At 41.6% G+C, this 22,761-nt stretch overlaps 1 protein-coding gene and 1 long non-coding RNA gene across 10 annotated transcripts in view; one reads left to right on the top strand and one right to left on the bottom strand.

Moving 5' to 3' along the window:
* The window catches only part of PCOLCE2 (procollagen C-endopeptidase enhancer 2), a 51,320-nt gene that overhangs the window by 11,481 nt on the left and 17,078 nt on the right, over positions 1-22,761 (top strand). Inside the window, exons 1-2 of one of the 2 annotated variants that reach the window (XM_048314094.1) lie at positions 16,302-16,485; positions 17,490-17,598. In XM_048314094.1, the coding sequence (XP_048170051.1) occupies positions 16,406-16,485; positions 17,490-17,598 (189 nt within the window). In that variant the 5' untranslated portion in view covers positions 16,302-16,405. Of the gene's footprint in view, positions 1-16,301; positions 16,486-17,489; positions 17,599-22,761 lie in introns of those variants that run through there. The other variant, XM_048314093.1, reaches the window with a different exon arrangement.
* LOC125330681 overlaps positions 1-22,761 on the bottom strand; it is a 34,736-nt gene that overhangs the window by 742 nt on the left and 11,233 nt on the right. For 2 of the 8 annotated variants that reach the window (XR_007205678.1, XR_007205684.1), the window contains 5 exons: positions 16,826-22,690; positions 15,100-15,231; positions 7,724-7,816; positions 6,522-6,604; positions 4,534-4,686 (listed from right to left, as the gene is read on the bottom strand). This is a non-coding gene — a long non-coding RNA (uncharacterized LOC125330681). Of the gene's footprint in view, positions 1-4,533; positions 4,687-6,521; positions 6,605-7,723; positions 7,820-15,099; positions 15,232-16,825; positions 22,691-22,761 lie in introns of all 8 variants that reach the window. The other 6 variants (XR_007205683.1, XR_007205685.1, XR_007205681.1 and 3 more) reach the window with 6 other exon arrangements.

Raw genomic sequence — 22,761 nt, 5'->3', positions numbered from 1 at the left:
CCCGGTGTGGCGGGGCTGGGGCGGGCCCGGTGTGGCGAGGCTGGACCCGGTGTGGCGGGGCCGGAGCCGGGCCCGGTGTGGCGGGGCTGGACCCGGTGTGGCGGGGCCGGCGCCGGGCCGGCGCTCCGGGCCGCCAGGAGGAGCCGCAGAAGCGCTGCCGGCGCGGGCACGGCCGGGGTCGAGGCCGCTGAGCGGCCCGACAGCTCCGGCACGGACACGATTTCTCCACGGCAGCTGGCGCTGCATTTCTCATCTGCAGCGCAGAGCGGGGAGCACGGGAGCCCCCGGCAGGCGCCTCCGCCCAGCGCCCCGCTTGCCCTGGCACAGCCGGTGAAAGTGCTGCCCTTTGCGGCATCTCGACTGGGCATCGCTACTGTCCCCTGGGCTTATTTGGGAGGCATGCCCCATCCATGCAACACTTTTAGGGAGAAGCTGGCCCAGAGAGCCTGACCGTCTGACAGAAATAATGCCTTAGAGGCAGCTGCTTGCTGATACAATCCAATAGGGAAAAAAAACTGTTTTGAAGGGGATGACGCCACCCTCTTAGACATTCCTGGAACTTAAACTGAACATGACTCAGTCAGAGTGAGAGTATGCGTCTTGCCATGTTGACTTTTTATTTAACCATATTGACTAAAATAAGTTCATTTGATCTGTTTCCTTCATCATGTGCATACCACAGCAGATGCAGATTAACATACCTATTAGACTTACATATCAGTTTAAGACCAATGTGACAAGCAAGCAAAGAAACAAAACAGGCAAGTAAAAAAAAATCTGAAAGTATTTTCCTATGCAGGATTTCACATTTCAAATTTGAGCAGTTGAAAATCATCAGTTCAGAAGTGGCTCCTTCCTGGCCGAAAACATTCTGTGAGGATTTCTTAGGGTAAATTCATGGCAAGTGCGATGGACAAGCCCTAGTAAAGCCTGAGTTAGCCATGAGGCACACACCTGGCTGGCACAATGCCATGGCCACCGTGCCACAGCCAACATGTTGCTTATTGGATGTGAACAACTTTTTTACTCTGCTACTCAGTTTTCAGACTGACCCGTGTTCATAGAACCTGCCTACCATATATCCCAGCTGATGTCAAACAATGCACATATATTTCATGCTACAGTTTTCAACACCTAAAGCATTAAAATGTACTTTCTGAAATATTGCAGTCCCCTTTTTGGCTCTAACATTGCAATGTTAATTGGAGTATTGTAACAGTGCTACGATTCAATCCCTGCTTGCTAGTTTACAGCAAGAGCTGTTGGACTGGCTATGCTGTTTGTAGGGCAGAGTTGACATTCATCCTCTCAGTGACAGACACAGACACCAGCTCTTGGCTTGCCATGACCTTCCAGCTCTCCCGGGGAGCTTTGATTCCTTTTGGCCAGTGACACTTCACTCCCAACCTGCAGCCAAAGATCACACAGCACCCCCGAGACAGCCATGCTTTCCTGTCCACTGTTCATCCTTTGAATAAGCCTCTTCTGGGCACAGCCACAATCCAGCCCTGAGGCTGTCAGATGATCTCCACAGCCCTTGTCAAAGTTGGGATATAAGCAAGCCTGGTCCACTCCTTTCTTATTTAACACCAACTTATGGAAAAAAATTTTACAGTATTATGACTTCCTGTGCAAGTTGTCCAGTGATCCCTACATCCTGTGCCAGCACAAGCTGTGAAAGCCAGCAGCCTCCATGTATGGATGCAGAAGTAGCATCTCATCAAAGTGTTTCCGACTCTCTTTACTACTTTCTTAGTTTCATTTATTTCTTCCCACTTTCTGACCCAACTTCACTATCTCATCCATTTCCCTTTACAAATTTCAAGCCTGAATCCAAATTTCTTCAGATCTGACTCCTATGCAAGCTGAGCCCTGACAACTGCCTCAAATGTGAGTGGAAGCTCTCTGAGAGAAAGCAAGGTGAGCAGCCCTGCGTGCCCATGCTGCACACAGGGCACTGCTCCCTGTGTCAGTGACACACACGTGCCCTGCCTGACACTTGTGTAGCGCTATGTAGCTCCAGGTACTGCTGCCACACAGGCAGGACACAAAACTGACTTCCTAACTGCCTGTGGCCTTTCAGTCCTGTCTTACACTGTTGGTTGTATTAGCAATAAAGAGTAAATAACTCTACATCCCACCTGAAATACCGTCAAAATGTGGCAACATGCAATCATGCTTGTACATTCAGTTAAATCCAGTAATAACATATTTTATTCTGACATGCCATTGAAAACTGAATGCATTTATTTCCTCAGACAGTCCAGCTATAGGTAAAGCTTTTCTAGATGTTTCAAATACATTATGTAAACTAAGTCAACACACAACCTGTCTAGATACAAAATACCCTTGAGAGTGAAATTCTGGTCTCTCAGGAATTTGCTCTGGCAATAGCAAGATTTACTGGTTTTGTCATTAGATTATGTTCTTAGGATATCAATCATCATTTCTTTGTCAACAGATTTTGCATATCTCAACATGACTGATTGACTTGCAAGTGCAATCAATGAGAACTCAGAGGCTTCAGCATCTTTTCTGATAACAACTGCTGGGATTTACTCTCAGGAGTATAAGAAATGTTCTGCAGTACGAGTCACATCTTTTATGCTCAATGTCAAATATAACAGGTTTCTAATAATAGAACCACCACAACCTGTCCAGCAATTCCAGTCCTGGATTTGCCACAGGACACATCTTGTTAGGTTATAGCTAGTACAGTAAACAGTGACCCTTCCTAGTGACATGGTAAAAACAGAAAGGCTTCACGTGATGGGGAGTTTTCTCATCTACAACAGTCTTCAGAAGGATTTAGCAGGGCGAGTTTCAGTGATATATTTACAATTCCTCTTACACAAATTCCAACAGAACTCTGGCGGTTTAATATGGCTCTTTATAAGTAGGAAGGACACCCATCTCCAGGGTATACAGATGCTAAATCTTTAATTTCAGACCTGACTTATAATGGTATATTCAAAGATTTTTTTATGATGGGAACATAATAGAAGAAATAGGAATGTAATGGGGGAAATAAAACTTTGCACATTGTCCCTTAACTCAAAGAATTTTCTTGAAAATTCTCATATTCCCTTAATTAATTCCATGAAGAAATCAAGTTGTAGAAGTATCGGCGGCTTTGGGACAACAAAATAAAGTAACACAGTTTTAAGCTGTTGCTCAGCTTGGACTACTGGGGGCAGTAATTCTCTGGTCCAGCTGGTGTTACAGTGCAGTATTCTCACTAATGCTCAGTTAAGAGTTATCTTAAGCCTGCAGAGAATTCATGTGACACCCACAGATTTAATGGGAAGGACAAAAATTAAGCACAAGTGCCAGCCTTCATGGGTCTCTGAGCTACATGCAAAACCCTCATCAACCCATATCCTGCAGCTGCACAGCCACAGCTCCCAAGGGATCCCAGCCTCATGCTTCCTGCTGTGCATTGCTACCATCTCAGCCTTACACCCTCCACCACCAGGAGAGCATGCTGAGGCAAGGAGACAGGTTACACCCAGCATGCCACAGCCCATAGGCAGGAGCAGAGCTGGACAGAGTTATGAAGTCATGAATGAAAACCTAGATCACACACCCAAAGACAGGCAGCTATAAACTAAACTTGCAGAACTGCAGAGAGCGTTACATCTGCACTGCCTCCACATCCTTGGCCAGGAGAGCAGATTGTTTCCTGTGAGGTCTTGGCCGGTGACAGCCTGAAGGACACCCCGGTCTGAAGGACACCTCAGCCTCAGCTAGGCAGTGGCTCACTGCATTCATTCCCCAAGGCTGGGGCACTCATCCCATTAGCCCAGTCTGGTTCCTGGGCTGGGCTGGGTTTTGTGGAAGATGCTGTGGTGAACGCAGCAGAGCAGTGACCAGAACAGAGAAATGCTGCGTCCTACAAAAATGCATGGATCCATGGCACTTGCTCACAGTGTTCCTGTACATATTGTAATGTCTGAACTTAGTTTTGTCCACATGCCAACTGTGCACTATATTCAGAATACATGTACACAATTGTGCCTCCCTTTCTTCCCGGTAACACTGGGTAAATTTTGTGCTCCTGCCTCAAGGCATTGAGTGGAGAGGCATTGGACCATATTTGAAAGATCCAGTTAGAGTTGTGTACCAGTTTCACACTGAATTTCAATAGGAATGTGGTGTTAGCATCCAGCTTTATGACCACTGCCACTGCCTCAGTCCCTCTTTGACAGAATTTCTTCCTAAAGAAAAAGGCCTGAAATGCTGACCTGCACCACATGGGGAAAATGCCAGCAGATTCAAAAATTCTGCGTTTCCTTGCTATGGCTTTAGAAGTACTAAAACTTTTTCATTAGTTATAATAATCTAAGTTTTGTTCATCTTTAACTCAAAATCCAGATGGACATATTGCTGTACTTCACAAGCATCAGCTACATATACTAGATTTGATGCAGTGCTTGCTGCTTGGTCATTCTCTTTTCATCAGCCAGAGCCTATGTAATATTTAAGTCCTTAACTTTTGAGTATTCATCACAATATCACTTGGTGGATTCTTACCTCTTGCTGACAGCTGCCTGTTCTTTATAGCTTTTACATAAGATGCATAGATGCAGAAATCTGCTGTGTCCCATCCATCACTGAGTTTTAAGACAGAGACTCCTCTCCTTTTGCAGCAGCTTTCCTTCAAAATTTTCTTTGGAAATCTTTTATCTGAAAATATGTTTTAAAGGTCACAGGTCACTTATTGCTCTGCAGTCAAGAATTTCTTTCCAGATGTCAGAAACTACTGTGCTTTAATTATACAGTCTTCTGAAAGGCCTGCCACACAATGAATTTTTTTTGTTTTATGAAAGTCTTTTATTGGCAAAACATATGACTAATGAAAGGGATATGACTCTATGCTTACCGTAATATGGATTACTACAACACTGTTTACAGCTGAGCTTTAAAAACAATTTTCAGGCAGCTCTGGTTTTGATGACTAAAGCTTTAAACCTCTCAGGGTTTTTTTACTCTTTTTTTAAATCCAGAGGTGGTGAATTTTTAATTCCTGATGCCATTTTTTGTCAGGCTGGGCATAGGTGTCTGTAGGTCAGGCATATGCACTGGAACTATCTATGCTTTTTTGAGTTCTCTAATGGAAACTCATACAAACTCTAAGAAGATGTTAGAAAATTGTGACACACTGTCTAATTCACAAATTGAGATAAAGTGAGAGCAGCTCTCCTCAGCCTGCACATAGCTTGAAGCTTTCTCCTTCTGCCTTAGTCCTGAATGAGAATTTGTTGCCTGAAACATAGTCTGTGTTTTAGCTGGTCTAGTGAAAACTCATTTGTGCCGAAGAACCGTGCCTTACATGATGCCTTCAGCAAGACTCTGCAAAAACATTACTGCTGGAGCTCCATACAGCCGTGGCTATTCAAGTGGCAGGCAGGTCTCAAGAGTTCTTTATTCCTGTCAGACACAAACCATTATAGACCAGCATTCTCCAAGAGACAGATCTGCTTGTGGGACATATAAATACTGGTTTTCCTTCCATTGATGTCAATAGGAGCAAGGATGCTGGTATGATGTTATGAGATGCTAAGTTCTTAAAATATGTTCTGAATGATTTCTATTTTTAAGAGCTGTTTTGCTTTGGAGGATGAAAGGTCTGTTCACTTAATATGAGGAACAAGGTCTGTCTCAGATATGTGGAAGAACATCTATTCATCCAAAATCTTAGCTATTTCAGGAATAATCTGTAAATTATTTTAAGAGTTTGTTTAAACTGTTGTTAACTATACCTGGCAGATTTCTGGCAAATGCATTATTGTTTCTTTAGACTTCTCCATTCCTGCAAGGAAACTTTTTGGGAGACGGGACTTGTCACTTCTCCTGTTGACACTGTTCTTCTTTGTATAAATAATTACACATTCACTGGGACTGGGACTAACACCTCCACCCTCCCCAGGAGGGTTACTGAACCATCAGACTAGAGCATTGTTTTTTCTCTCACCAGCTGGCTCCATGAATATTTAAGTATACTTTACAGAGTGGGACTGTTCCAGTCAGAGGGGCTGATGGTCAGGTCACTGCGGTGAGGAAGAAACCCAGATTTGCAGAGGAGAGGAGAATTCCTCTCAAACACTGGTAAGAGTTAGATTTTGTGAGGCATGCACTAACTTCTTCAGGAGCACTAATGCGATTCTCACCTTCTCTGTGGGATTTACACATCAATTTGTGTCATTATTTTGACAACCACTTCCATTAAAAAAGCACTTTTAGCATTAAATGGAATAGTTTGCACCAAATGAAATTGAGTTTGGAAACTTGATTTCATTTAGAAATAAAAAAAATCATATTCAGTTCCTGGGTACTGAAATTTTCTCTCCTGTCCAAGTATTCAGTCAATTATTAGCCCATACTAAATTAGAAAGTCTTCCCAAATAATATCTTGTTTACCGGTATGGGCTCCACAAATTTTATGCCTTTTATCTTAGTCTAATCAAAGGTAGGTAATTTCTGCTTTCTACTTTAAAAACTGTGAATTTTATGAATCATACCTTGTTGTCATAGAGTGAAGGGTTTCTGTGAAAGGCAGGGTAACTTGGGAATCCACAGCCTGGAAAAACTTCATTTTCCCCAACTGAAAAACATTCAGTTTAACAAACAGACTTGTATTTTAAGGGTAGTTCAAACACCAAACTAAACCAAAACAGACAAACAGGGATTAGGAGTGGAACAGACTGCTAAACTATCCAAAACTGAACAGCAGATTTAACCCCTGATTCTTTTATTAATACAAAGTAGCTGAAGAATTTGGAAATGGAGGGAAAATTGTCACAATAACCTTTGAACACAAGGATGTGGGAAAATCGAAAGTCCTGTTGTGTTTGGATCAGACCTCTGATCACTTTTTTACAATTAAAACCTTTTGGGTCTAAGACTTGCATTAGACTTTGACTGGAAATATATGCTGGAGTCTTCTTCTGCATTACAGAAAATGCAGAAGTGACACAACAGGTATAAATTCGGAAAATAACAATCCAGGGCAGATCAGAGACACAGTACACTGAGTTTAGAATCTGCTTAGTTGAATTAGATGTACTGGACTTTCACTTACATTTAAAGGAGATAATTTAATAAGGGTACTTAATAGGAGACTCTGGTGTTAATAATGCCAGAAAATTCTTAAAGAATCCACACAGGCCCACTTTTACCTGGGTAAAGCCTGTAACCATGAGAGGGGTTTTAGGGTGGTGTCAAGGCAGAGAGAAGTGTCAGCAGTGTTTAAGGTCCTAAGAACCCAGAGCTTTTAAAACTTAGCTGGAAAGCTGAATACAGAGATGTTATACTGGATAGACAGTGTAATAGTCATGATCTATTGGTTGCACTTACAACTCAAGCTCCATATGAATCAGTTCCTCTCATTCCCTTTCAAGAATCTATACACCTTGCATCACATATCTACATCTGCACCTATTTACAGCAGGAATTTCTTGCTATTTGACACTGCGCAGGATAATTATTATCACTGCACTGCAGTACATCTGGAAAGATGAAGGAATGCTGGCTCAGCATACCTTGGGCAAAGCACTGCACCTCTTAAAGAAGGATGGCTTACATAAAACAGGAGCACAAGAGCTGCATCTGTCTTTCATGCACGCCAAAAGCCAGGCATAATTGCTTTGAAGTGGAACAGTTACAGCAGTACAGCTCTCCAACTGTAGAAGAGGGAACAACAGAAATTTAAATAAATACTTACCAATCCTTGAAATTTCTCTGATTCCTTATTCAAAGATGCTACCCATCCACCAGAAATATTATGTGGTAGAGGCAAGCAGTCTTCATTCCTTTCCTGCTGGGATTAAAATGAAACTTGGCTGTTATCTCAAGAATAAGCCCAAAGATCAGGCTTAGATTCTAGAAAAATTTCTCATCCCGAAATATCCTTTCAGTAAGTGAGTTGAAGGATTTAAACATAGAGACTCTCTCAAAACAGTTGCCTGTGTTCAAGTGTCCATGTCCAAACTAAAGTCAAGTATAGTTTAGGAACAGTGAAATTAAATTGCAGTATTACTTGCTCAGTCTGGCCTTTATTTTGTTTGGTGGATATGAAAAATTTCCTCAGAGACTGTTAAAACAAAAATACTCTGAAGCTCTTGAAAGTAAAACAAGTAACTCCTGGAATACAAAAAGGATAAACTGCTGCTTAATTCTGGCACTGCACTTTTGATTCCTAATGTACTAAAGGACTGTTGTTGAGTTAGAACTGAATACAGGTTCCAAGCATTTTTATACCAAATATATATCTAATTTAGGCATGTTTCTCTAATGCTTTTCCACTGTTTAGCTTACTTTTGTCATACATTTGGTAACCAAAAACACTACTATCTAGAAGTCTCTGGTCCCGGCTCCTGAAATTTCCATGTATGTTCCTTCAATTTTTTATAACTTTTCCCCTTAATACATTAACATTTTAATGACCTGTAATATTTTGCCCATAGGAAGAAGCACTTATATAGTACTCAGATGTGTTCTCTGCAATACCATGCTGAGATTGATATTGACAGTGACATTTCTTTACATATTAAATAACAATGATTCTGTGAAAATCATTACCCAGCAACATAATAGATCACAGATGTGCTTAAAAAGCATAACATTAGGTTAAACTCTGAATTCTGGTCTGGAACGCATGTGTTCATCTCCCAGGGCAGTAATTCAGCACTTAGAAAAAGTAAACTCACTATTGTAATGCACATGGCAAATAGCTGAGTTCCAGCCACCAGTGAAATAATTTGGCCCCAATTTTGCATTCCATGACCCCTGTACTCTGATGGGAAGTAGGCCATAGGGACTGACTGTAATTCCTGTAGTCAGAACTGCCCAGCACTGGTACAATTTATTGTTGCACAGGAACATCAGTGATGCAACACCCACCTTCTTGCCAGGGACACTACGTTGAATAAGGACAACTTGGCTAAATAAGGACAACTGAGGGCATAGCATGAACAACAGGAGGAATCCAGGAAGTCTTTCTGTACCATCAATATGATGCTGTACCTGGCAGAGAATGATTGTATCAAGATATTCCCTCACAATTACTCAGCTCTCTTGTCTTGGCCTAATCTACCTGTTAAAAAAAGGGTATTTTCCCTGTTCTGAATTTTCATCTTTGAGGAAGGAAGTCCTTCAGATGTAGGCTCCCCCAGTTTATCATTCAGATGTAGCTGTTGAGCTGCTTAGTTAAGTTAGGGAGTCCTTTTCAAGCTAAGAGAACAAGTGCAAGAATTATTACAGCTGATGGAAATTTGATTGTATTCTCCCACCTCTTGTTGCACAGGCTGTCATATCATTTGCATATTTGGTAAAATGTTTTTTCCTCATTGTCCCCTTTATGGTAATTTGGAAGCAGATAGTGAATTTTTCCTATCAGTAAAAGTGGAAAAAGAGTATTTTAGTTGGCTGAACTAAAATTGCTCACAACACTTTTCTTCCTAAGAGCATTTGTAGTAAATAAATTAGATCCAATTGCTCTCCTTTTTATGTATAGCCTTATAAATAATGGTAGAGGGAATTCAGGAAAAGCAATGAGAGCATTGGCAGGGAACAGTTTCTCACAGGGCTTAGTTCTGATTTCAAATCTCTGTTGCTAGTAACAGCAAACTAATTACATGTGAAATTGCACCATGAGACTCAGGTCCCAAGTATCACCTGTGCAATAGAGTATGACAGCATAACACATTTGATTCTCCTTAGAAATATCTCTATCCTGCAACTACATCATTCAAAAGACAGAAAATAAAAAAAAAAGGGTGGGGGAGGGAACAGAAACTAGATGCCTTAATACAAACCTACTTATTTATAGTCTATGTAAAACTCTTTCTTGAATTAAAGCAGACACACAAAAAATAGGTACCTTCTTTGCTTGAGGTTCCAGTTTTATTTTTGACAGCATTCTTGCTGAAAGCACACTCTCATCCTGAAATAGACTTCTCTGGAGCATCCTTGATGCCTTTTGCAACTTTTCTTTCCCTACTTCTGCACGGAGACTACCTGACAGCCTCTCACTGCACACACTCCTGAGTGCATTCCCATGTGCCTTTATGCCTCTAGTGTCACTTGCAGCCAGCTCGAAGGGAAGGTGGCTGTGACCACCACCAGTTTGCTAGCACCAGTTGTGCCATGTAACACAGTAGTGGCTTCACACTCACTTTCTTCATTCAGGTCTGAGTTGAGTTTAACAGTGTCTAGTGGAGGTGGTGCTTTTGGAGGGGAAAGGATGCTCTTGTACAGTAGATTGTTCAAAATATCAGCTCTTTTCATTTCTCAGTCTATAAAACAGACTCTGATCTAAGTCTTCAGAAATTTATTCATATACAGATATAAGTGAGTCTTGTCATTAAATGAGAACAATGGCTCCAATGATGATTTATATATATATATATATATATATCCCTCATAAAAATAATTCTATTTTGTACCAAGAAACAGAAAGTCTGTTTTTTCCATTTTAGTGACACGATTTTCTAGCTGCTCTCTTCTTTCTTCAAGCACAATACAATTAATGGTCTCATGTTTCTTTCCCACATCCACCAAAGCTAAGGGAATCTGTTTTGTAGTTTTGTTTTATAATATTATCTACTTGAAGATTTGCTGATTTAGATTACATCAAGACTGGCTAGCTGATCTGTCTTAGCTTTTACAGCTCTCTAGATAAGAATAGCATCCCATGACCCTTGATGATGCCCTGCCCCGTGCTGGAGCTCGGGAGTTGTCCTGCAGAGACTGAGGTGCTTTGCTCCTTTCCTCTCCTCTCTTCTCTGTCTGCTGCTGGAAGATTTGCCCATAGGACTGCCTGATTCACAGGTACCTGTTGGCAATTCAGGGGCTCTGCCTTTTTTTATTTTAGGGCCTTCCACTCCATACTTTATGCTCCTTCTCCTTTTATGTATTGAGTATTTTCCTCAGACTATTGTGTTTCAAACACACTATCAGGGACATAGCACTTGCTTAAAAATATTGGTTTTAGAGTCCATTCTTCTGACTTGTACTTTAGCAATTTCTACACCTGCTGTGTGATATGGTCATTGTAAGTGCCTGCTCTTGGTCAATGGACCCTGGGATGCTTCATTGGAAGTGTTGAAACAATCTTTTAGGAGTCTTGTACTATGAAGAAGTATCTGTTCACAACATTATGAATGTTTCCAGCATCCTGCTTGACAGCAGGCACTCTGGTTAATCATTATTACATCTCTTTGGTTACAGGAATGCTTACAATTTAGCAGTAGTTTTTAAATAATTTTATATTTATAGTTTTTAATATATTTATATAAAAATATATTTAAAATATATTTTTATATATTTATATTTATAATTTTTATATTATGATGTAAAACAGTTCAAGTAATATAAATCAGCAGCATTCTCCTTAATATTTTCTTATGCTGGCAAATAACTTTGAACAATAGAAGATAAAACATTTTTTAAAAAGAGTTACTGGATAGCAGTTTGTATTCCTATAACAAGAGGCAAGTAGAAACTGATATTAGTATTACCCAAACTGACAAATGGAAACACCAGAAGGTAATTTCTGTACTGCTTTTATGATTAATGCATCATGTCCGGTCTCTGCTAAGTGCTAAAATGAAATATGAAGTTTTGCAACTGTATTAAATATGTCATCACTTGAGGTAAAACTAGCAAAGAGACAAAAAAAAAAAGTTAATTAAGGAATGTAAACTTAGTTCCTAATAAGTTCCTAAATTCCTAAGGTGTGGGAATACTGTCAATACTACATTTACATTTGGTACCTCAGTATCAAAAGAAACAGGGGAGGAGAGGTCTATGACTCATCACAGCCATTTTTTGTATAAAGCCAGAAACCACATTGTCATTTGATAAATGAGCCAAGAGCAAAGCTTTACAGAGAAAAAGAGAGAAGAGTGGGAATTCCAGTCTGAGGAAGGGTGGAGGCTCTGCAAGTTTTCCAGTGACAATTCTTGTGTGGTTTTTTATTTCTATAAAGTAGCAGATTCAGTTAAAGGCATAACATGGATAACTCTGTCTTACAGATCTAAGCAAATTTGGGAATCCTAGGAACTGGCTGGGCATATCAGTTTGAAAGAGTCATTTTAGGTGCTTGGATTATCAAGAAAATAAGGATAAATCGTCTCTATTGCACATTGTCCAATGCTATTATGAAAAGGGACAACTTGAAATTTCAGGAAATACCGAAGTTCTTTTGGAAGTGAAAATATCAAGATCTTGGCACTTAAGACTGCACTGAGAGAGTTGGGGTTGTTTAGCCTGGAGAAGGCTCGAGAGCAGCCTTATTGCAGCCTTTCAGTAAGTAAAGGAGACTTAAAAGAAAGATAGGGGAAAGCTTTTTAATAGTACCTGTAGCAACAGGACAAGGAGTAATGGTTTTAAACTAAAAGAGTGTAAACTCAGATAAGACATGAGGAAGAAAATTTTTATTATGACAGTGGCAACACCAAGAGAGGTGGTGGATGTCCCATCCCTGGAAATATTCAAGGTCAGATTGGATGGGGCCCTGAACAACCTGATCATTGCGGGAGTGTTGGACTAGATGAACTTTAAAGGTCCCTGCCAACTCAAACCATTCTATGTTTCATATGAAATAACGGGCAGTTGTTGATAGTATTTATTCCAATTTAAATTAATTTCACAGTGTCAGCTGAACAAGGACCAGTACAGAAACACCAAGAGAGCACTAAGAGGTCTTTTGCTATGGTACAAGGTATTTTGTGCCAGCCACTCTCCACAGAGAAAAGAAGATTTGGTGACAAGCCTGAAAGCTGAAGCATAAACTAAACTTCATTTTCAGTCAGGTCATCAGGCCACTTTGGCTGCTGCACAGCAATATCATGATTAACTTAATCACAGGAAAGATGTCAGGGATACATGGAGCCACAGGCGGTTTGCATCAACATTTACAGAGTCTTTTCAAAGAACATCTCAGGGTTGCATTTCAGGAAGAAGCTTCCACTTTCCACTTCAGTAGTTATCTCATTTTCAGGCAGACAAGGTCTCATTTGCCAGACATTCATTAGGAGATTTGTCTCTTGTTAGCTTTGTGTACAAAATATCTTTCTTCAGTGACTGATAGGGAGAAGCCCTCAGCCCTGGATCACCAGCATCACTAGCTGAGCCCAGGATTGCTGGCAGCAGCTGGTGGGGGAAGAGGGGTCACTCGGGCTGCCCATTTCTGCCAGACTGCTGCAGGAGGCAATGACACACTGGGACAGCAGGCATTTTTTATAATTACTATGGCACTACTCCATAGTTCATATATTAAATATCTGTCACTAAAGATTCATCATGCCTGAAGATACATCACCTCAAGGCATGTGATAGAAAATAGTTTTTATTCTACCTTCAAAAAGAAACTACTGTAGAAAACTTGTGCTGCAATGTCAACTGTCAAACGTTAGACCTTTTTTGTCCATATTAATAAAGACACTTTGCTTATGCAACTCCATACTATTTTTGTCACATAACCTATGCATCATTTATGCAAAGAAGACATACACAAGGCAGCATAATTAAGGTTGCATGAGACTGTAAATCTGCCATCTTTTGGGTTTGAGCCAAAAATTCTATCTGAATTTATATCCACTGCCTACAAACAGTTCCTGACTGTGCATTCCATGGTTTCATCCCAAAAAGACAGGGACTCTAACAGATGCTGATTGAGTAGCTTCCTGACTTCAAAAATGAAATATCATCAGTATATGAAAGGGTTTATTTGGTTTGGTTCCCTGCAAGAGTAGAGGACTGGGCTTGGTGAAGAGGAAAGGTCACTCCTGTTTCTGTGTTCCTAACAGATTTAGCTGAAGATTAATGTCAATGCTAACATGTTTATTTATGGGTAACTACTTACTGGCCTTTTACTTTTCTGTTCCTTCTGCAGCCATTGATGGAAAGCAGCCAGATGCCTCTGGGTTAGCTCGTGGGTGAATTCCGTCTAGCAACATCATTTACATTTGGTAAATGCAGTTTAATTTGAGAGCCTTGTTTATAGTCTCTCATTTACTGCTTGTGGTATTCATAATCTATTTAATAGTGGGGCACTAAAGAAGTACTTGAGCACATTAGATTTAGGGTGTTTAGGGAGCACACATTTAGGGTGTGTTCCCAGACAGGCAGTGACAGGGAGTGATGCTGCTGTTTTCCCGATTGGCAAAGGTGCAGGAGCTTGGCTGCACGGGCTGTGCACGGGCTGGGGGCTTTCCCAGCAGCCTGTTCATCACCTGAATTTGCTCAACAAGCCTGAAATGCCTCATTGCTGCACAGATCTGTAGATATGCTTGGGTGGCAATGCAGAACCTGTTAAGGTGTTAACTGTTCAGAAGTTTAAAACTACCTTTAGATGAGGCAAAAGTCTGCAGCAACCCCATATAAAAGGAGTCCTTGGACATGTAATGCATGGGAACTAACAGCTTTTGTTAGTGGTTTTGCATGGAGCACAGCTCTTCCGTGGATATGAGGCCTGAAATACTCTTTTTATAAAATAGACTGTCTTCTCTAGACTAAAAAAGATTGACAGAAAGCAGCAGCAGGGAATACGTGTCTGTGCTGTGAAGATTACACAACTTTCTGTCATACACATTGACTCCCAGATCTACTAATTTTTATTATCATTATATTACCTTCATGACTATACCAATATGCCAATAAATAAGTTAAGCTTTTAGCTGCTAACCAGCATCTTATTGGTCATGGTGTAAGTAAATGTCTCCTTTTTAGTTTTCTTACTTCCCATTTCTGTCACTTAAAATCAGTTCAAAACACAGCTGCAAACATAATTTCTGCTCTGACAATCTCATCATCTCTGTTTCCACAGCCCCCTTTTTGTGAACGGGACTCCCTGCCCCAATACTCCACCAAGCCTTGCCTAGATGTGTCCTGCTCCTTCCTTCAGTCCCACTAGGGGGGTCTTGGGACAGCCTCTCCTCAGGGCTGCAGGCCAGGCCCTCTCACCTGGCTGCCAACACACCTACACTCCTAAAAAACCTGGGCCTCTGCAAAACCCACACACTCCCCAGCCTCTGCTCTTTCTTGTCTTCCAGTGCCTCTGTGCAAACAAGAACACTGTTGGCACCTCTTACTCACCAACCATCTTGCAGGCTGTCTCCAAAGATCTGGGATATTCCAACAGCAGATGCACCTCTTCTCACACAAAAGTCCTCTTGGGAATTGAGCAAGCATGGATCCCGGTTAGTCTACTGCCTCCTTCACCCAGCACTGCGGAAAGGAGAGTACAGGTATCACATCTGCTAAACTGCAGCATCCACTTTCTGTTTAATCCTCAGAGCATCCTCTCTAATCAACAGCACTTCTTCAAAATCTTGGTAGTGGGACCTTCTTTGTATTTTGCAAGAATAGGCAGGTTAAGTGCTTAATAAATGGGCTAAAAATAAGAGAATAGGTTTATATTCTGCCTTATATGCAGGAGAATTTCCGCTTAGTTTCTCTAGTCTTTGTTCAATTGGCTGTGCCTGAACACTTCTACAGACTTACCTCCTTCTCCTGCAAGAGGCACATATGGGAAGAAGTATTTAAAAACAGTAAGAGGAACTGGCTTTTTTTAAACCAATACTCAGAAGATAAATTACCACTTATTGACATGATAATCTGTATGTCATTGTTCAATAGCACTAACAATGTGAGGGTTTTTAAATACCATGTTCAATAAGAATACTGTGCTCAAAATAAGAATACTGACTTAATTTTTCATTTCTTTTCTCAGTCAAATAACTTTGGCCCAAATCCTATAAAACACCCAAGTATTGAGTTCATCACTGTATGCTCTGCCACAGCCTTTTAAAGAGTATCTTTCACAGCCAGAGTGAAAAGGCTACTAAATGGGTCAGGATTACCCAGTGGTAAACAAAACGAAGCATTTCAAGTTTACTTTAGAATTTAAATAAAGAAGAAATTTCAAAGTAGCATTACTATTTTTCAAGCTTTGGCGAAGCTGCAGACGATTGCACAGCCAGTAACACTGAGTTCATTCATGCCCGGGACAAACACCCGCACTGTGCCACCTGAGGACGGCAGCGGGGCGTCGCGGGGGGCCGCGGGCTCGGGGCGGGGCCGCTGACGGGGGGCGCTGCGCTCGGGCAGCCCCCGCGGGCGCAAAATGCGCGGAGCCGGAGGTGCCCCCGGCCGGGGCCGCAGCCGCAGCCGCCGGGAACCATCGGGGCGGGGCCGGGCACACCCGGGGCAGCGCCCGCGCCCCGCGCAGGGAGAGAGGGCGGCCCTGCCCGGGCCCCTGCCCTGCCCTGGGGGCGGAGGGCCGCGGAAGCCTTTTCCTCCTCCCCCGGCCTCGGCATTCACAGAGGAGCAGGCGGCTGTCGGAGCAGCGGCTCCGCGGCCCCAGCCCTAGCCCTGCCCCAGTCGCCGCTGCCGCCCTGAGATGCCTCCCACCGTCCCGCTGCTGCTGCTGCCGGCTCTGCTGCTGCTGCCGGCGGCTCGTCCCGCCGCCCCCCCGCACAGGTACCGCGCTCCTCTGTCCCCGCACAGGTACCGCGCACACTGCACAGGTACCGCGTCCCGCCGCCCCCCCGCACAGGTACCAGGTCCCGCTGTCCCCGCACAGGTACCGCGCTCCCTCCCCTCCCCTCCCTCTGTCCCCCGCAGTCGCGTTCCCACCGTGCCTCCGTGGGGTGCACGGGTGTTTCACTGCCCGTGAGTGCATCAAGGCAGGAGTGTTTTCCACGGAGCCTGGGACCCTGCGAGAGCAGCCTGGTGCCGTGTAATCTGTAACCTCTCTAACATAACGGTATAATACGGTGTGGCATCCCGGTTTCTAAAGCTCGGCAGGGCGTTCGCTCACCCTCGTGTCCTTAGCAGTAGCAGTGGCTCCACACAGGTTTTCCAGGGCTCCTCGCGTGTCCGTGCGGCGTGTCCGTGCAGTGTGTCCGGAGCCGGCACCGGCACCTGAGCTCACTTGAGCTGAGCCCCGAGCACAGCTCGGCCACAGGGCTCAGCACCAGGAGCGGGGCTCAGTGTGGGGTGGGTTGTGCTACTGAACTACAAAAAAGTACCAGAGACTTCCTTGATTAAAACATAAAAATTCAAAGCATAGAAAGGAATGAGAAGTAATTTTTATATCAGTGCTATTTTAACTAATGTTATATGTGCTATAAAAAGTCATTGCTAATGACTTTTTAATAATTATTTTCATTATAATAGTGATTTGCAATGATGTATCACACTGGCACACGTTTGCTCTTATGAAGTAAAAAAGGAGGGAGGGATAACAGTCTGTGCCAACCCAGAATTAAGGCCCAAGTAGTTAATTTTTTCTACACCTAAGTTCACACATTAAATTGCACATTCTATGTCAATAGTGATATTATGTAAATAATTAAATGTTTCATGTTAGCAATGGTTTTAAGTATTTAAGCTGTTGAGACAGTTCGTGCCTCTTGACTACTATAGAAAGAATAAATGAAATATATTTAAAAATTAAGTACTGTTTTTCCTGTTATTCTCAGGCTTACATTTACATGTGGAGGAGTTGTATCTGGAGAATCAGGGTTTATTGGGAGTGAAGGATTTCCTGGCGTCTACCCACCAAACAGCAAATGTACTTGGAAAATCACAGTAAGAATTTTTAATACCACAAAATCAGGGCTGAAGATAATGGACAGCTATTTGTTGTTAAACTGTGTTTTACATAGGGTAACATATGTGCAGTAATGAACACAGTAACTCAAAGTAGCTCAACTGTCTGGAGCTTTTTAGGGTTGATGTAATATGATAATAGTGGCTGAAATAGAACTGGCCTTGCCTCATGTCGGAAGCAAATTTTCATTGATTTCCCTGATGCACCTCTAATTGTTTTAACTTAACCCACTTACAGGCAAACATCTCCCTTTCCTGCCACTGCAGAAAGCGACAGTGAATTCTATCAAAGAAAAGGTTTGAGGTGGAGATCACGAAAAGCAAAATTTCTTGGCAAGAAGACATGTAAAAAGTTTCAATCAAACCCAAAAAATTCAGGAAGGTTTGCTTGAAGTGTGCTGTTAGCAGTGTTCTGCCAGCCAGGACATCTGGAGTCTGTCATACAGCAGGCCGACAGCAGTAGGGAAGTGTCGTTACATTTATAAATGACTATGTGAAATGGAACCATGTGGTACAATCAATGTTTTGATGCTGAAATGAGACTGTAGGGCAGAGATATCAGATTCACGGACAACAGATTCCATGAAACAACTAGGACTAAATACTCCTGTTCTGGATGTCCTTATACACAGACTCAGAGAAAGGGATGTGAGTGAATGATTACTGTTCCTCACATCTGCACAAATTAAACCCTCTGAAACTGCCCACCAAATTGCCTCTCTTTTTTAGGCACGGTTCACCAAGAAGTCTTCTGACATTTGGGCCTACAGAAAAAATAAATATAAGTATATAAAAAAATAAGTCTTTGTGTTGACAGGATCATTAAAGACAACTTCAGTTCAAAGACTGCATCACAGGCTAAGTGTTGGCAGGAGAATAGGATATCACAGGGTAATTGTTTCCTGCTACTATAGAGATGCTGACGCAAAGCAGGAGACATTGATCTGTTTACAATGTTCAGTTTAAAACAACTCTCGTACCAAATGAGTGATGTGATTTTAATCATTATATATGAAAGATCCCAGTGAAGCTGCAGAGTTGCTTTCTGCACCTTTCTGTTGTGTTATTATTGGGGCCTAGTTAGAGGTTACCTTTGATCCATGTCTGACCTCATCCAGAAGAGTCTGATGTGAAACATGGTATATGCCCATAAACTTGCTTTCTTGCTATCGAGGGGCTAAGGTGACAGCAATCAGCATGGCCCACCTCACAATCTGAAGAGCAGATGCAAGTTGCATTTGGAATCATACACACATGCCTTTAATAAAAGGGAAAAAATGTCCAAAGTTAGGTTACCTATATAACTCAGATGTTCAGAAGTTTAAAATTGAATCTGGAGGGGAAAAAATAATTTTGCTTATAACAGCATTAAGTTTTTACCATTAAAAAACTTGGATAACAAATGGAGGCAGCACTAAAGAAACAATTATTGAATCATGCCATGTATCTGCCCTTCATATGGGGGATAGAGGAAAAGAACAAATGATTGTACTTAGAAAGTCCATACAGAGTGGTTTCATTGCAGACTTTATGTGGCTGTTGCTAACAAGGTGCCAGCATCCCGATTAGTCTGGGCATGGTGAGAAGTACTACTCCAAAGCTGTAGCAGAGCTGTGTCTGCACTTGAGCTTTCTTGACAATGGGAGGAACTCGATGGCTTTTGTCATTTCGTGATCACCCTGACTCCCAGTTTTCTGCTGTGCTGTCATTTGACTGCCTCCTACTTGTCCTCTGTAGTTTGCTCAAAGCCACAGAAGGGCTGCACAACTGGAGTAGTCCAGGTTTGCTTGTGCCCTCATCTCATTTAATCCCTGTTTCATTAAACAATATTGTTCACTAAGCCAAGCTGATTTATTTTCCCCCATCAACTGTAGAACACTCTGTGTCTTTTGGGTGTGCAGGAAGGATGCAGGGAAGGCAAGGACTACAAAACTTTCAAGACTAAGCCTGTACTCTCTTAAAAAAAAAGACAATGGTTTACCAAACTGCAGCAAAGTAGTACACTCAAGGGTATGGTTAGCCTGAATTTAAGCAACAAAATCCTTTCACCAAATTCTGCTGAGGCTCAGAATAGCTTGCAATAGCACCCAAGTAAGAAAGCCAGTTACACTGCCATGAAGAAATACTCTGTAGTTACTGTTAGTCTTCTTTGTTTAGCATCTGCTCTTAGAAAGTGACTAAGACTTTTTGCCTGTCCGTTTTAGCCAAGGGCTGTGAACACCTTCCTGAAAACACTCTGCTAATGCAGGATCTGACAAGTCTGCAAGACTGAAAGAGACGTTGATTCACTTTGTGTCTGGGTCACGAGAAGCACGAAGCTGTTGTTTTCTCAATTATAGGATCTCATCATCTGCACAAGAAATGCACAGAGAGGCAGAATGAGAGCTAATTTATTCTTTAGAGGAAAATAGGTTTAGAAAACATTACAGGTAATACAGATAAAGCAGTGTAGCATTCAGGTATCATCTGAAATCTTTCCAACTGGTTTGCTAAAGCTGGAAGAGTCTCTCTGACTCAGTTCTGTTATTTCAAGAGACTGGGACTTTTTCAGCTGGCTAAAGAAAACAGCTTCTCTATTCTAAGAGCTCTAAGAAGTGTTCAGCACATGCTTGTGGTTCTATTACTACCCTGGCAGACTACCCAGCAGCTTTTCACTGACTTTGCTAAGAAGTCATTTGCAGAGCTATTTCCTTTCCTATAGTAATGTATATAGCTTTATCTAAAATATGTCATATACACTTACTTTTAATACTCTGTAATCCTTCTTGGCCATTACCTCACATAAATGTGTCACATAGTCCAAGAATCTGGACTGCTGTCCTGTGTTTATCTGGCAGACTGCTTAGTTCCCATAAAACTCCAACAACTTTATGTGCTACAATAATACTGAAAACTGTCAGAGTTATGTAAGGTTATGTTTTTATAGGTTCAGGAGCTGCGTTCCAGCAGGTTTGCTGACAGTAAGCAAGGTTTGAAAAATTTACTTATCAGGGCAGTTGGGAATCTGCCCTGAGGGAGCAGAATATTTTAAATAATTTTTTCTATGTTTTAAGCATTCATTTTCCTATATCATTGTAAAACTGCCCTTCCAGTAGAAAATAGATCTTTACACATGGTTGTATTGCCAGAAAAGAAAGAGATGAACAAAATCTAGTGCCCTTGTCAGGAAGAGCAAGCTAATACAAATTTTTAAAATTGGAGCTAGAGAACAAGCAGCTAGGCAGAAATCATGGTTCTTCCCAGGTTGTAACTCCAAATAACTTCCACATTGATTCTCAGTAGAGAGAAATAATACATTTGTCTTGCAGGTAGCTGATGTGTTTTTCAACTCTACCTAGGACTGCTATAGCAAAACATACAATCAGCATTTTGGTATTAAACATATATCAAAATATATTCAAGCCAACACAGGTTTAAAAGTTAGGCAAAATATATTTATGAAAGTTGGCACTTAAGGGGTTCTCTCCCCAAAAAAGATTATTTTCAAAGTAAATAATCTAAACCACATAATTTTGATGAAGAGGGGTTTGTATTGTCAGAACAACAACAGAAAAACAGCTTCACTACTTTAAAGGTAACTGAACTTTGATTAACATTATATGAAATATCTGCAATGAATGATAATGAATGAATGATAACCAAAAACAAGCTAAGGACCTTATTTTGAGGTGTGTTGTATATATGGAGTAATCCTGCCCTTTTGAAGAGGTTAGTAATCTACACAGATGATTTTAGGGAATTAAGCTCTACAAAAACTCCCTCTAAAAATTCCTTTCTCCTTTAATAGGAGTAAGGCATCCTTTGCATGAGTTTAGCATCATAATTTTTGAACCTAAATAAGTTGATAGAGTTAAAATAAGAAGGGAAGCAGAGAGTGAGTATGGGTCAGTTGCCCTCTTCGTGACAAGGAGAGGATGAAGTGCCTCTGTTGTTGAAAGATACCAGCTGGATGGATAAAACAAAAATAAGGCACACCCTGCAGATGAAGCATCACATCATTCTTCCTTTCACTCCTCCCTCTTCTTTTTTTCTTTTCTTTTAAGAGCTGAATTCCTTCCCAGTTCTTCCTCTGAGGTATCACATCTTCTTACTGCATCACGGCTCAGATGTGGCTCAGAGTAAACAATACTGAGTCAGGCGGGCCTTTTCTTGCTCCCCTGTGTTTCTCATGGAACAATATTTTAAATGTCCTGGGATAAACACTGGCAGATTTTAGCACATTAGTTTTCAACATTTAAAAAAGCAAAACGGTAGAAATCAAAGTAAAGTACAGTTTTGCAAAGATGCGTTTATTTAGCACAAGATTTCTTGGCAGTAGCTAGAAACTTGAACAGCTGCTGCTAGAATGTGGAGCCACCATCCTCTGCACTTCTGATTGTCATCTACTCACATCACAATTAACTGATTTACATACTGGAACAAATTTGTTATTTTTGTGAATGACAAATATTTTAATAAGCAAGTATATTTTTTAAATAAAGTAATACCAGTAAGTAGTGACTGTAATTAAGGGCCTGCCACATTTCTTTAAATGACTTACCTCCCCAAATTCAGCTGAATGTGAGCAAGGATTATTCTGACAACTAAAACCTGCAGTAGGCTCTTTGTTAAATGTTCATGACCATGTGGCTGAGTTTTTCCTACACATTTTTTTACAGACTCATGAAACAGAAGTCAGTACATCTATGGGGAACACTCTTGACCAAGTTCAAATAGACTAAACTGACAGAAGCAGAGATTAAAAACTACAATGAAATATAATTAGAAAGTGTAATGTTGTATAGTATAGTATAGCCAGTGGTGGAGAGAGGAGAAGGAAGCACAACACTGCACGGAATGACTTATACCATGAACCAGAAAACCTAAGACTTGAGTGAATGGCTGTCTGCAGTTAGGAGTTTGGCAGCTTTGCCAGTGTCCTCTCCCTCCTGAGCAGGGGTCTGTTCCACATCCTGGTTCCCTCTGTCCCCCGTGGGGCAGCAGAGAGAGCAGAATATCCAGGGGTAGGAGTGAGCACTTTGAGGCTGGTGTGAGTAGAGCAGTGCTGGGTCAGTGCACTCCTGGAACAGAGCTGTCAGTGAGAACCATCAGCATTACTGAGAGGTAACCACTTGGCTAAATCTGAATGCAACTCTACAAGGA

The sequence above is a fragment of the Corvus hawaiiensis genome, chromosome 10, assembly GCF_020740725.1.
Source record: "Corvus hawaiiensis isolate bCorHaw1 chromosome 10, bCorHaw1.pri.cur, whole genome shotgun sequence".
Taxonomy (NCBI): domain Eukaryota; kingdom Metazoa; phylum Chordata; class Aves; order Passeriformes; family Corvidae; genus Corvus; species Corvus hawaiiensis.
The sequence above is the reverse complement of the archived record's forward strand: the minus strand, read 5'-3'. Positions and strand labels throughout refer to the sequence as shown.